General features: G+C 40.1%; 1 protein-coding gene across 3 annotated transcripts in view; it reads right to left on the reverse strand.

Annotated features, from left to right (window-relative positions):
• Positions 1-2,384: 2,384 nt before the first annotated feature.
• Positions 2,385-16,005, reverse strand: part of COLGALT2 (collagen beta(1-O)galactosyltransferase 2) — a 118,884-nt gene continuing 105,263 nt past the window's right edge. For 2 of the 3 annotated variants that reach the window (XM_072127117.1, XM_072127115.1), the window contains 6 exons: positions 14,046-14,122; positions 10,795-10,901; positions 9,968-10,100; positions 8,439-8,566; positions 5,606-5,812; positions 2,385-3,544 (listed from right to left, as the gene is read on the reverse strand). In XM_072127117.1, coding sequence (XP_071983218.1) covers positions 3,271-3,544; positions 5,606-5,812; positions 8,439-8,566; positions 9,968-10,100; positions 10,795-10,901; positions 14,046-14,122 — 926 coding nt within the window. In that variant the 3' untranslated portion in view covers positions 2,385-3,270. The remainder of the gene's footprint in view (positions 3,545-5,605; positions 5,813-8,438; positions 8,567-9,967; positions 10,101-10,794; positions 10,902-14,045; positions 14,123-16,005) is intronic. The other variant, XM_072127116.1, reaches the window with a different exon arrangement.

A 16,005-nucleotide genomic window follows, 5' to 3' on the forward strand; every position in this document is an offset into this window, starting at 1 on the left:
TTCTCCTCCGAACTAGTGCACTACATATCTGCACGCTCGCATGGAGCATAGTATTTACATGCTCCCGTGGAGCACAGTATGCTCACAATACCACGGAACACAATATGCTCACACTTCCACGGATAAGCGAAGAGTTCCATCCTTCTTTTTCACAAGGACCTGAGGGGCAGCCCAAGGGCTGTGGCTCTCCTGGATGACATTGGCTGTCTTCATCTCTTGTAAAATCTTCTTCAGTAGGGATGGTATGCTGGATCAGGGTTGTCAGCCCAAAGTCCGGTGGATGTTTGCTGAAGGCTTGGTAGTGCTGCATGATGACTTCCAGTACACCTTGCACTTGGTCCGCAGGAGTGATATCTTAGTCTCCAATATTGAGCTCAAGCCACTAGGATTGCTCGGCAGGCTTGCCTTCAATACTTTGCTTGACCTCCAACTGTTTGGAGGCAGACAGGGAGGTTTCCACTAGATCTTCAGGAAAAGGAGGCTGAAGAGAGTGGCCTCGGCTTGACATATTCTCAGATCTACTATGGGTCTCCCACATTTAGCAGTCTGATGGGTACTTGTCCTCGAGATACCGTGACTAGGATCCTTGCTGCCAAAATGGGTAGGTTCATCCGCTGGTAGGTACTCTACCATGGCCTGGTAGTTTTGACATTGAACACCCATGCAGACTCTGCAAATTTCTCAGTCAGGGCCAGCAAACTTCTGTTGCGCTACCAGAACTTGCATAGCCTCTTGAATCATCTTACTAGAGTTACTGGGCATCGATGGTAGAGAGTTCTGGAGGGCCTTCAGCACTTCAGCCTAGCAGTGGCGGAGGACCAAGGAGAAGTTTCCATCTTTAGTCACTTGCGTTACCACTACTCCCTGTCTGGATAACTCGGAATCCATGATGATTAGTGTGGACTCCCAGTAGCCACATATGGGTACAATTTTCCCATCGGTAGCAATGTTGTTCAAATAAGCCTTTGGAGGCTGTAACAGGGTTGCTCACAGGTAGCACTGTGGATGGTGGTCACTTGAGAGCCGGTATTGATTAAGGCCGGTAGAGTTACTCTATTTACGGTCGCAGGAACCATGGGGCGAGTCTCCACAAACCTTGGCATCCAGGTGTAATCTTGGGGAATTAAGAGGTTCTTCGTTTAACCCACGGCACACATTCTCTTCATTTCCGTATCTGCGGTAGTAGCTACACCACAGTCTCGGTTCAATTCTTCTCCGGACCAGTGCACTACATATCTGTACGCTCCCATGGGACACAGTATCCCCACTCTCCCATAGAGCACAGTATGCTAACAATCCCACGGAGCCCAGCATGCTCACATTCCCAGAGAGCACAGTATCAGTATACTCCCTCAGAGCACAGTATTCACACATTCCCACGGAGCTCATTATCCACTCACTCCCACGGAGCACAGTATCAGTACAGTCCCACGGAGCACAGTATCCAAACACTCCCACAGAATCAGTAAACTCGAACGGAGCACAGTATGCTCACACTCCCACGGGGCACAGTATCCGCACACTCCCACGGGGCACAGTATCCGCACACTCCCACGGGGCACAGTATCCGCACACTCCCACGGGGCACAGTATCCGCACACTCCCACGGGGCACAGTATCCGCACACTCCCACGGGGCACAGTATCCGCACACTCCCACGGGGCACAGTATCCGCTCACACCCACAGAGCACAGTATCCGCTCAGACCCACAGAGCACAGTATCCGCTCAGACCCACAGAGCACAGTATCCGCTCAGACCCACAGAGCACAGTATCCGCTCAGACCCACAGAGCACAGTATCCGCTCACACCCACAGAGCACAGTATCCGCTCACACCCACAGAGCACAGTATCCGCTCACACCCACGGAGCACAGTATCCGCTCACACCCATGGAGCACAGTATCCGCTCACACCCACGGAGCACAGTATCCGCTCACACCCACGGAGCACAGTATCCGCTCACAACCACGGAGCACAGTATCCGCACGCTTCCATGAAGCAGACCAAGTGCTCTTTCTTTTGGCAAAGCCTCATGTAGTTGAGTGCCTATATGCCTGGAAACTGGCTCTTACTGACTATATTCAAATACTTACTATACATCTCTGCACAGAAAATGTTGCCATTATACTTTTATAATGAAACTCAATAGAAAATAAATTCTAACATAGGAGAAACTTTGGCAAACTGTAGCTGTAGTAAAGTAGAAATACACTAGTTTATGAAAAAAATTGAAGAGGATTGTGCTCCTGGTGGTCACTGCTGACACCTTTGGTAGGTGGTGAGCAAGGAGACTTTTTCTAATGATATCATAACACAAAATTGCTGATAAAGGAAAATCACCTGAAATCTCTCCGTCTAAAGCGTTATTCTTTTCAACACTAGGTGCAGCCTGTTTTACAGAGGTTGTCCATGGGCTTTATTTTATGAAAAATTTTCTGGTTTACATCACAATCTCAGTAACAAAAAACAACTTTTTTTTTAACTAACATTTCTCCTGAATGAAAACGTATGCATATTCCACTTAAATATCTTGCACACAGACGTCAAATAATATTTTCTGATACAATTCCAAGTATCAAAGTCAAAATCAATTTTCACATACACGTGTTCTTCAGTATCAAAATGTGCTGCAAATTTACCACACAGAACATATAATATGTTGTAATATACATAAATACAAACATAGAAATACATTTGATAGAGGTTTTATACATTTTTGTAAGGCAGCGATGATAATAGCTGTTGAGCGGCTTGCACCCAACCATATTTATGTCTATGGTTTTTGTACTGATGAGGAGCTCAACAAAGTTGTGCTTATTTGGTCTATATAGGAGTTTAAGAAATTTAAGAAATGTGTTATGCTGTGTTATGATTGGTTGTTAATAGCAACAAAGAAAGTTTTGGTTTAATACTGGCTTGATAAGAATTATACCTGTAGCAGATGTAACAGTAGTGTAAAATTACAGGTAAGTACAACACAGCCATGTGACATATGCGACATATATCATGGTTACTTTTGTGACTGCTGTAGTTCTCCACCTCATCACTTCTGTCCTAACCCCCTACGTGTGAACTTGGCATAACACGGAAAAAGATTCTTACAGTGACATTCTCAGCAGCACTTGCAGTTGTATTTGGACCTTTACAGGCAATGTTCTTCGATACATGTGCTGACTCATAAAAAAAAATATTTTCTATTTCAAAATATTCACAGTAAACATTTTTTTCTTTACAAAACCTAGATTCTATACACTCCACATTATAGTAATCATAGTTCATCACGAGAGGATGTGTCAAGTGTAGTCTGCTGCGTCAAGGCATCTGTATTCTGAGCATCTGTGTGGATTTGACCCTGTTGTCTTGTTTTTCCAGAGTATTGTCTGTCCCAATCAGTTGCCACAGTTTCATTGTCCCATATGGTGGATGTTTCTGTGTCACTAAAATATCCTGGTTGTCCAGTATAATGAGTTGGGTAGACAAGCAGAGGCTCTGCAGAAAAGGCCTTGAGGTCCCGCGGGTAATAATACTCCATATATTTCTCTCTAAAGAGGAGAAGATATATCATTCAAATAGCAAAAGTGCAAACACATTAAAGCTATTAAAAGATTTAATAAACTGTGTTTAGTCTTGTCTGGCACAACTATAACTTTGAACTTTTTTACCTTTTGCCACATTTCAGGCTTCAAACAAAATATAAAATTGTAATTTTTTGGTGAAAAATCAATAAATGGGACACAATTGTGAAGGGGAACAAAATTGATTGGATTTTTTAAACTTTTGTAAAAATAATAAACTGAAAAGTGGGAGGTGCAATATTATTCGGTCCCTTTACTTTCAGTGCAACTCGCCTCCAGAAGTTCAGTGGGAATCTCTGAATGATCTAAATGACTGATGATGATAAATTTAATCCACCTCTGTGTTTGGTATGGGCCCGCTTTTCTACAGCAGGGGCAGGGAAGGTGGTTAAAATTAATGGGAAGATGGATGGAGACAAATACAGGACCCTTCTGGAAGAAAACCTGTTTGGGTGTGCAAAAGACCTGAGACAGAGATTTATCTTCCAACAAGACAATGATCCCAAACATAAAGCACAATCTACAATGGAATAGTTCACAAATAAACGTATCCAGGTGTTAGAATGGCCAAATGAATTGACAATCTGTGGAAAGAGCTGAAAACTGCTGTTCACAAACGCTCTTCATCCAACCTCACTAAACTCGAGCTGTTTTATGTTTTATGTCTTTATGTTTAAAGCCTGAAATGTGGCAAAATGTAAAAAGTTCAAGGGGGCTTTCACAAGGCACTGTATATATATTTAATATATCATAGTTTCATATCCATCAATATATATGTTACATATTGTAACTTTGCTCATCAGGATTACTGTTACAAAGAATAAAGAAGTGTACCTTGAAGTTGCCTTTAACCATAAAACTTAAATACACAATTTAAGTGCAACTCCCTGCAGTAGCTGTTTGCCCCTGGCTATGATCCTAATGTCTATGAGACAATATAGTGCTTACATAATAAACCGGACATATTATAAATTCTCAATCTGAAGGAACGGGGAGGTCATGTGATGCTGCTCTGTGTAGCAAGCAGGAGAGCTGTATCTGTGCAGCTATGTGGATGCAGATGTTTCTTGCATAAAGTGATGTACAAGATACCCACTGTTCCTTATAAGTCCCTCCGTCCCAGTCTGTGATACAATGTAAATTTCTCTGTCTTTGCACCTCAAGTTGTTCTCTGCAGTAGCCTCCCCTTAGCCTCTGCTCTCCAGACACTATCTACACAGGCAGCTGTTAACCCTTAGTGCTCATTCACTACAGAATATACACTTCATGTAACTGTTTTATTGTGAGATACTACTACTTATTGCATGCTCATTCAAGCCAGGCTAGACACTTTATAGTCCTGTATGTGTGGATTTACTTGTAGCAATCTCAATGGATTTGCTGAGTTACTTCAATTTCAATGAGAGAACACAACGAATCAGGGGAAATGAGGGCAATATATAACCAACTTTGCTTTAGGGCAAACAGAGGAAGAGGTTAGTCTTCACTGATTTCATTGCTGCTGAGGAATATTTCTGACAAGTAGTTTCAGAACAGAAAATGCCATAACTTTGGCAAGCAGAAGGTGAGCAACAAAATTTGTGCATCCTTCTGTTTGTTTGGAAAGGTGGAATCACATTTGACAATTTGGTAAGTGTTTTAAAAAAAAATTATTGGTGAAAAAAAGGGAAAATAAACACTGAACTACATATATTTCTAAATAGAAAAGTGGTGAAACACTGGGGGGGGGGACACTGCATGAATTTAAAATCCTATTTACTTGTGTGTTGCAAAAAGTCCATCTTTAAACTGATACAATTTACTATTTACATTTGGGTTTTTGTCAGTATGACATGTTTTTCTTTCTGCTTTAACCAAATATTGATCACTTTTAAGAGAAATTCTCTGCCAAACAGCACAGAGTTCTGAGGTTTAATGAAAGGGAACTTTTTTTTCAGTTTCCTGTCATTAGCACAGGATTGCTTGATGGTGTATGATTTTACAACTATTTAACACATTTACACTATTTTTTTGTACGTATATACTTACACTGGATGCTTGTTGAACATGACTGGCAGAAATTCATCCACTGGCAACATCTTGCCCAAGGGTTCAGCATTAATCAGTTTTCGTGCCCCTGTCTGTGATATGGCATAACCCAGCGTCCAATACGAGTAATCTGCTTCAACTAAATTCATTACACTGGGAACTGCCTTTTCTGGACGTTGTACTTGCATTCTTTTTCTTCCAATATAACTATAGATGTGAGAAATGAGAATAAGGAACTGTAAATTATGATAAAGCCATTAAAAGAGAAATATATATACGTTGTTACAAATATTAAATAATGGCAAGGAAAATATACATTCACTTAAGGTTTTGTAAATCTAACAATGTTTAATAATAATAATAATAATAATAATAATAATAATCTTTATTTATATAGCGCCATCATATTCCGTAGCGCTTTACAAATCATAGGAAACAAATACAAATATAATATAACATGACAGAGCACAACATTTGTATGGAACAACAGGAGTGAGGTCCCTGCTCGCCAGAGCTTACGGTTTATGAAGATGATGGGGTAACACGAGGTAAAAGAATATTTTATGGTCAAGCCATTCTTCTTAGGGAATAGAACAAAATATAATAAGTGGAATTGCTGTCGCTTGAACCACTCAGCCGTCATCTTATATACAAGGTCCAGGGTGAATGGGACTGCAGAGAAGTCTGGTGCCTGTTGGTTGCTGGATAACAGATGGGAGGACGACACAGGACGGGTTAGTAGAAGAGTTAAAACTTCATGCAGTTAATGAGTGTTATAGGCTTGCCTAAAGAAATGGGTTTTAAGAGCACGTTTGAAACTTTGGAGGTTAGGTATTAGTCTGATAGTCCGGGGCAGAGCATTCCATAGAATTGGTGCAGCTCTAGAGAAGTCTTGGAGACGCGAGTGGGAGGTCCGCACTAGGGTAGAGGTTAATCTAAGATCACTGGCGGATCTAAGAGCACGAGTTGGGCAATAAACTGAGATAAGAGAGGAGAGGTAGGAAGGTGCAGCATTATTCAGAGCTTTGTGGATGAGGGTTATTATTTTAAACTGTATTCGAAAGGAGACAGGCAGCCAGTGCAGTGACTGGCATGAACTGGAGGCATCCGTGTAGCGTTTAGTCTGAAAGACGAGCCTGGCTGCTGCATTAAGAATCGATTGGAGAGGAGAGAGTTTGGTGAGTGGAAGACCGGTTAGTAGAGAGTTACAGTAGTCTAGTCGAGAGTGAATCAGAGCAACAGTTAGCATTTTACAGGTTTCAAATGTGAGAAACGGTCGGATTCTGGAGATGTTTCTGAGATGCATCCGGCAAGAGCGAGCAAGAGATTGAATGTGTGGCTCAAAGGAGAGGTCGGAATCCAACACAACCCCAAGACAGCGGGCCTGCTGCTTTGAGGTTATGGTGACCCCACAGACTGATATGGAGAGGTTAGGATAGGCTCTGTTAGTGGATGGTGGAAAGACAAGAAGTTCGGTCTTAGAAAGATTAAGTTTCAAGAAGAGAGAGGACATGATGTTAGAGACAGCAGAGAGACAGTCACTAGTGTTCTGGATTAAGGCAGGAGTGATGTTACGTGCTGAGGTATACAGCTGGGTGTCATCAGCATAAAGATGATATTGAAAACCAAATCTGCTGATGGTTTGTCCAATGGGTGCAGTATAGAGGGAGAAGAGAAGAGGACCTAGGACTGAGCCCTGAGGAACCCCGACAGAGAGCGGAACAGAAGAAGAGATAGATCCAGAAAAGGAGACACTGAAAGTGCGGTCAGAGAGGTAGGAGGAAAACCAAGAGAGTGCAGAGCCTTTTAGGCCAATGGAGCAAAGCATCCTGAGGAGGAGCTGGTGGTCCACAGTATCGAACACTGCCGAGAGATCCAGAAGAATGAGGAGAGAAGAGTCACCTTTGGATTTAGCAGTGAGGAGATCATTGGAGACTTTAGTAAGAGCAGTTTCAGTAGAATGCATAGGGCGGAAACCAGATCGCAGGGGGTCAAGGAGGGAGTTAGCTGAGAGAAAACGGGAAAGTCGAGAATAGACCAGGCGTTCCAGGAGTTTGGAGATGAAAGGGAGGTTAGAAACTGGTCGGTAGTTAGCAGCACTGGATGGGTCCAGGGAAGGTTTCTTTAGTAAAGGGGTAACAATAGCATGCTTGAAAGAAGAGGGAAAGACAATGTTTAAGGTTGTAACTCGTCTTCCAATGTCTATGCAGCCAGAGTACAAGAATAAGTGCATCAATGGTCTCTAGCAGGTTAGAAACATATATCCTGGAACATGCAAAATGTGAATAAGACCCTAAATATATGTCAAGTTTGGTAAATCAATTCATAGCATAATGGTATGGCAAGAAATAATCATGAAGAAAGATGGATATGGGTGATCAAAACGGAAATGGGTTGTGTTATTAATAATATGTACGGTATATCCAATCCTGTGGATATTAGATCAGAATGCATGGGGTCTAATTTGTTAGACCTCCCACCCCCACCCTACTATCAGCAGAACGGGGAATTGCAAGTTCCACTTATCTGCTCTATAGAACTGGGACTTTCAGGTTTTGGCCAGGCTGTATGCCGATCTCCACAATCTGATAATTATACTGTAGATGGGGGATTATTATTAATGACATAACCCATTTAAAAGGCAAAGGAAACCCCCAATGAGAAAAGAAAGGTCCCCACCCTGAGTCTGCTTGTCACAGGCTAGTTTCAAATTCTCCAGACTTTCACATGACAAGATGTGCTCCATGCATAATTTTACACTTGTCCCTTCCATCCTCATTCTTCAGATACATAGACCTAATCAAGTCATATAAAATATGATACCAATACATACATTAAATCCCAGTCTAGAGCTGCGGTTTCAATGTCATTCATCAGTTTTAGAAGTTTATTTCTAAACTTAAACTCAAATCGTACATCATCTTCTATCACCAGCGATTTCTCAAGGCCTCGATCCACTACCTGAAAAAACATAGGTATGGAGTCAGCAATGTTGGAAGAGCAGATGTATTGAAAGCTGAATAGACTTTTGTGCAATTTATGGACCCAATTAATATATTCATTAAAAGTCAAACAATGGTATATGAGATCAGTCCAAACGGAAAATCCCTGTCTGGGTCATAGTATACTAACGTTTCACCAACCAATCAATAACCAAATGCAAAATTTTTAAAAATCTACTTTAAAAATACAAACCAAGACCAGTTACCTCAGTCAGGAGTAGGAGGTCCAGGGGGAGACAGCCACTAGCTTGGGTAAGGATAACCACACTTTCCCTAGTAAGACCAAACCACTTTGTCTTTGCCTTATCTAGTGGTCACACTGTACTTTGGTAGTATTGCTGGCATGGTCTGTTGTTTTTCTATATTTTGGTAACTAGTATTTAGTGGGTTTGTTATTTTGATGTAGATTCATTAAATGTTATGTTTTAATACCTTTTCACCGTTTTCGATTTGGCTATTCATTAAAAGTTTCCTAAAGTAAGAAATTCCACAGTTAGACTAGCCCGTGTGTTTTCAGCGTATATACAGTATATTTATGCAGTGTATTTCTAGGGGAGGGGGGCATATATAACTATATAACTATGTATTCCTGAGGAGGGGGTTGCTTTTTTTAATATATCTATATTACAGGGGGCGGGATAGTTTCTGTATATAGCTATTTACATCATGGGGTGGGGACTGTATATAGCTATGTATTTCATAGGTGGAGGTGCTGTATATATCTATGTATTATTGGGGGGCTGTGTTATATCTATGAGTTACTGGGGTTGTAGCTGTATTATATATATATGTGTATTAAAGGGGGTGGTGCTGTATATAGGGGAGCTGTATATATTCATTATTGGGGGAGCTGTATATACCTCATCTTTTAGCAACATTTACTGTATTGAAGTTTGCGCCCAGAATGTAACATTTGTATTTGTATTACATGTCCCTATTTCCAGGTTTCATGATTTTCATGAGTGGAGTTCATTAGTTATGTAATATCTGGTAGATCACATAGCATAGTTTCACCCAGTGGACATATAGCCATACAGAGAGAATTGTCCAAAATGTACTTTTTCTCTGCACTATAAATTCAAATACCGTATATACTCGAGTATAAGCCGACCCAAGTATAAGCCGAGGCCCCTCATTTTACCACAAAACCTGATAAAACCTATATTTTTTTTACTCGAGTATAAGTCAAGTTTGGGTTTTCAGCACATTTTTTTGTGCTGAAAAACTAGGCTTATACTCGAGTATATATGGTAAATGTACCTACATGTAATGTGAAAAATATAGGTATGCCCTACTTTATTAAAAAAAACTATGACCTCCATGTTCTTGTGTGATATTTCACAGCAGTGCATTCATTTACCTCTTTCCACACATAATAATGACTGAGGAAGCAGCCAATTTCTCCTCTGGTCAGTGTCCTAGCAGAGTAGGGGTCTTGGTATCCGGGTAAGACATCTATTTTCAGTGATTTAATCTGACTTGTATTCAGGGCCCTGAAAATAAATGAAAACAAATGAATGCAGAAGAAAGTCAGTGTTTTCTGCATTACAACAAACTTGTAGTATGGTCCCATACCATGGTGCTATTACAGATGTGTAAACTTGGGCTTCACGTAGCAATGTAACACTATTACTAGGCCACAGCTGCTGAATTACACTTATACATTCACAAAGATATTTCTCAATATACAGGTGTTTTGGCGCAGTCCCTGAATAGCGCCATTGATGCCAGCGCTGTGTCATCACTACAGGGGCCAGGAATGTCCTACATGCTGCTTCCTGTTTTCCTTTATAGACAGCATCCCTGAGTTCTCATACTCATGTGGATGGGGGCAAAGCTCTATAAAATGCAGCTATTCAGTGCCTAGCAGCGACCAGACATCGCAGAGACAGCTAGGCAAGCAGGGAACTGTACAGTGCATGGTTATCTTTGGCGCTTTCTATAACTATTGGCTATTGTTTTATAAGAATGTTTTATAGACTAGTTCATTTTGGACAATTGAGTAGAGCAGCTGGATAGTGGTGTCCTCATATAACTACAACCATAGTGTATATAACCAATGCCCATTTTTATTTTCCCTTGAAAAAAAATCTCAGTCTAAGACCTCATGCACACCACAACATTATCTAGGAGAATATTACAACAATAAAATGGAGACACAACAGTCATTCGGTGGTACAGACTTACTTGCCATCCACTGCATCAAATATTTTCACCTGGATCTGCAGCTCATACAAACTACGTAGCATCCGGACACGACGATCTTGGCGCCGTTTCAGATTGATCATATAAATCTGACAAAAAGCATTCACATACATTACATTGTACATTATATAGATGGTTGAATATTTTTGCACATAACTACAGGGTGACACTTTTACAAATCTCTCAAAGCGGATTTCTTGTCTTGTATATTTCTGTATGGATGGATTTTTCATCACTTTACATGTGATACTTTCCTACCAAAGATTCCTAACCAAAATGTACAAGCCATATTTCCTTCATCTTTAAGACTACCTACTATAGCTCATAATGTGTAAAAGTGATGTTATCCCATGAAACTAACTCATCCTTATTGACAAAATAGAGGATAAGCTACAAACTGCTCAGATCCCAAGTGACTCAATCAGGAGAGTCCCTGCATTACTAATGCTCCCTTTACTTCTTGCTGGACAGTGACTTCACATAGACCCATAGGGGGGGATTTATCAGTGCGTTATCCCAGTTTTGTGGTGTAAAAGCATCGAAACAATCGCAAATTCTTGTGCACTGCAAGAAATCGAAATTAATTATGCAACTACGCCACCTCCATGCCAAGTGGGTGTGGGAGGGGCTTGGTGGGGGATACAGGCGCAGCTGTAGATTGAGTGGGTCGGTATGGGGCATTCCTGCCCTGTGCCTACGCACTTTGTAAAAGCCTGTGAACATTCACTGCTGAAAGTTCACAGGTTTTTACGCAAAACTATGCCAGACCAGACTAAGTATCATGATGCATCCACTATGGCAGTGGGGAATTATCAATGATTTATCATCTGATTTATCAATATGTAAGATGCCAGTTATGGACTTGCATCAGCGCTCCATTCAGTGGACCTTTTGACACTCTTACTTTTGACCTGTAACTTTTTCTCCTATTCTAAAGACAAGAAATAAATTACTGTCAGAAACAACCCTTTTCAATATATTTAACTTTTAGAAAAACAAATTGATTGCCATTATGAGTGGCGGTCAGCGATTTAGTTTAGTTCTATTTAAAGGAAATCTATCATCAAAAACCAAGCATGATAAATATACATTTACTCATAGACCCAGCCACTGTGACTGTGGTAATCTTGTTAAGATTTGTTATCCCTGCCCTTCTTTATTCTAATATCAACTTTTAAAATTATGCTAATGAGTTGAAGAGGGGGGGTGTTCCACATTCTTGGAATGACTGTACTAGCTGCTACAAGGAGGATAAAGAGGGCCGCCTGATGGGGAATGTGAAACATAAAATCCCCACCTCTGGAGCAGGGCCAGCACCTGGTATGAGACTTAGGAAAAGAGAGTGGTGTCTGGATTTTACCTTATACCAACTAGAGAGCACTTTATAATGGGTCTCATGGGCCTTGTGAAAGAGCTTACAATGATCTGAGCCAAGAAGACTGTGGAAATGCTACTTCCCAAGTTCACGCTCCCAAAATCTAGACAAATGGCGGAAACTAAGTGGATAAATTATTCATCAAAATGCCATAGACCCGACAGAGGTTATCAGTTGTGGGGGTTGTAGAGATACACATAGAGTCTCAAAGGGCATAAAGTATCTATGCATTTAAAACTTCTTCTTGCAAGCATTCTTTTTGAAATGATTACATTGATGAATTAAATAATAAAAATTTCATTACTTTTCTTTGGTGTATGTACTAAAAAAATAACCCAACTCAACCTACTGGTTGAGTTGGAGGGGGCGCAATTCTATAGGGAGCTGGGAGTTTAGGTTCACCTGTATGTGCATGACATTACTAGCCTATTATGAGTTACCCTTACCCTACTGCTTAAAGGGGATGTCTGCCCCATGTCCTTCTCAATCTTATCATATATTCTAATGATAAAATTTGGACGATTATTGGACTCATTTCACTATTTACTACTAGGCCGCTTGCAATAATAACTTCAAAAACGTATTTGAAGTATTAACCAAACTACAAGGTTCTCTTATTAACTTCTGGCCTTGAACACTGCTGGTATAGAGAAAAGTTAATCTTTTGATCCGGAGGAGGAAGCTGCCTTGGCTTTTAGGTCTTCTAATTTAGCCTGGAGACACCTGGGGACAATTAGTGCAAGAAACTCTTCAATTAGTCCAGTTACATTCCTGCCCTGGAATCCCTGGAATGGTTTTATTACTTACTACCTGGAACAAATTTAACCAGTTAACCCTAAAGCTTCCCCTCCAGCTTCATTTACCTTTGAAATTGTAGACTCTAAGTCACTGAGAATCTCACATTTCATGGTGTTAATAATTGTAACTTGCAAATTTGGGTCCTCAAAAAGATGCCTTCAAGGCACCTAAAATCGTCCTTTCATCCAGCTAAGTGCTTTAATCTGTGGTGAATGTTATGTTAATATAACTACTCCTTCTCTTTGATAATTTCAGTCAGGGTGTCAATAATTGTCTTTTCAGCTAAACACATGATAAAACTGAACTATATCAGCAACCCCGGCAGACATACAAGTGTTGTGTATCGATTGAGGAACAAGCTCCACGATATACAAACCAACCATGTGCTCGAAGACCTTTGGTGACAGGACACCAATGCCCAGATTCTCCGATTACTCCACAAGTAGCATAAAACTCAAGATAACTGGTGTAAAATACAAATGCTGTGTAACAGACTTACGGTACATTTTAAAGAGGTTGTCTACTTTCAGTAAATAATTGATTTTGTTTGTCTAAAAGTGTTATAATTTTTCAATAAACTTTCTGTATCAATTCTTCTAAAATGCAGGCGATTGGTAGTAAGCACCATGTGTTGTATTGTTTACATGGAAAATACACGGTTCTAGTTACTGATCCCCTGTGTTACAGAGGAAACGCAATTGTTAATGTAATAAGGCAAGGCTCCTCTCCTTAGTTGTTGTGTTGTGTGTCAAAAAAGAATGTAAATGCAATATGTGAACGCAGCCTTACAGAGCAGGAGGATCAGACTGATAAATATTTTTGAGTTTCATGATCAGGAGTCCACCGGTGGTCCTTATCAGTCATTGATAGTTATCTTTTCTATCCTAAAGCGAGACTACCCACTGAACTCCCAAACAAAACAGCAGACAGCATTTTTTTAACCATTGGTTTCTATTGAAAATAATAATATGCTGGTGTATACAAGTAAATTATGAAATTAAGATTACATTGACAATATCAATGGGGCTATAAAAAAAGGTAAACACAAGCTATAACCAACCTCATCAAACCCCAACTTGTCAGGCTGTTTAGGTGGCACGTGGACATATCGCGATATCTCCATGGGAGGTCGATCAACTACAAATAAATAAATAACATATGTATCATATATGCAGTTTGGAATAATCACTGACTTTCTTTGAAACTCTGATCTGAAACCCCTGTGATATCTGTAATCCATGAGGGGTCTGATCAATAGGTGTAATTTCCCACAGAAGAAATGTAATGCACAGCACTATAGAAATCAATAAGACATTGTGTATATGACTGATTTTACCAAAGTTTACATTTTTCTGAGGTCCTGGTTGTTTTGCTATACTTAGATCATTTATATAAAATTCTTTCTGGATAGAAAATCTACATTATATCTCCAGGAGGGTCAATCTACTCAATGCATGACCTTTAGAAAGTCTGTCAAAGAAGTAATCTGTATGGCTTGCCTGTCTGCAGATTTATAATTTAGAAACAATGACATACTGGTCCCGACATGCTCTTCACGCCCAGTGTCCTGGGAGACGAGAGGCGAGATGAAGGGAATATGTAGTCAATGATTTTTCTTTCATTCGCGAGGACAAGGCACATTGCATGAACCCATGCATCTGGAAGGCGGCAATTTCCTGCTTCCCCCTCCTCTGTACAAGGCTGACAGCAAACAAAAAATGTCTGTTTCTATTCTTTTTTTCACCCATATTTTGGATAAAGTATCCCTAAAGTTCCTAAATTTGAAAAAGATAATCAAATCAGGCAAAATGAATCTACTGGCAAAGATGTCACTCCCAGTGTCAGAAATGAAAATATCCAGCAGTCATAAGACAAAAAAATAAATATTAACAATATATCTAAACTTGTATCAACTTCACTCAATGACACTCATGATGGGAGAGACCCCAAAAGGCAGAAATTTCTGAAGATTAATAAGTTTATTTAATATATCCTACTAGAAGTCTGTGTACACAACCAACAAACATATGTCCAGCACTACACGATGGGTTGTAAAAAATGTCTTCTTTAATCTCCATAAAAATAATAAACAAGGACCACGCAGCTTAGCGTCACAGACAGTCTGTGTAAGTATGTACATACTGGCCCCGGATACAAAAAAAAGTGGTTGGGACCATTTATTTTTTTAACATTTGTGCTACCACCAGCTGTCCACTTCTGCACTCTTACATCTGTCTGCTCTGCTACATCTGTCCACATCAGCTCTGCTTCACATGTCCAATGTGGACATATATAATAGAGATGAGGTGCAAAAATAAAAATCCTCTTATACTTACCTGTCCGTGCTCCTATTCAGCTGTGGTGCTGCCCCTCACTGTTACTCTCTGTATACAGTGGTCGGCAGTAATGCTATGCCTACAGAGAAAGGTTCATACACACCCCCTCCAGCCATGTTTAAACAACTCCTTACACCCCCTAACAATCCCTTTAAGGGGTTTAACCTGGAAATGGGGACTGATTATTGGGAATAGCATAATGTATAACTACTTGACCACACATGGGATGGTTTTTACAGTGTGCCCCTGGCAGTACAGAGGCTAGGTTCATCCCTATATACAGACAGTTTTGACCTTGCTTTAACCCCTTAACGCTGAAGCCACTTTTCACCTTCCTGACACGGCCCATTTTTTCAAATCTGCCCTGTGTCACTATAAGTGGTTATAACTTTGGAACACTTTAACATATCCAGTTGATTTTGAAATTGTTTTTTTGTGACACATTGTACTTCATGCTGGTTGAGAAATTTAATCAATATGTTTAGTATTTATTTATGAAATAAATGGAAATTTGGCAAAAATTTTGAAAAAAACTATGTTTTCCAAATTCAAAATTTTCTACTTTTTGGAAAGTTGGTCATATCACTAAAATAACTTGCTAACTTACATTTTCCATATGTCTGCTTTAACTTGGCATCATTTTTCAAACATCTTTTCCTTTTTTTAGGATGTTAGGAGGCTTAT

The sequence above is a fragment of the Engystomops pustulosus genome, chromosome 10 (genome assembly GCF_040894005.1).
Source record: "Engystomops pustulosus chromosome 10, aEngPut4.maternal, whole genome shotgun sequence".
Taxonomy (NCBI): Eukaryota; Metazoa; Chordata; class Amphibia; order Anura; family Leptodactylidae; genus Engystomops; species Engystomops pustulosus.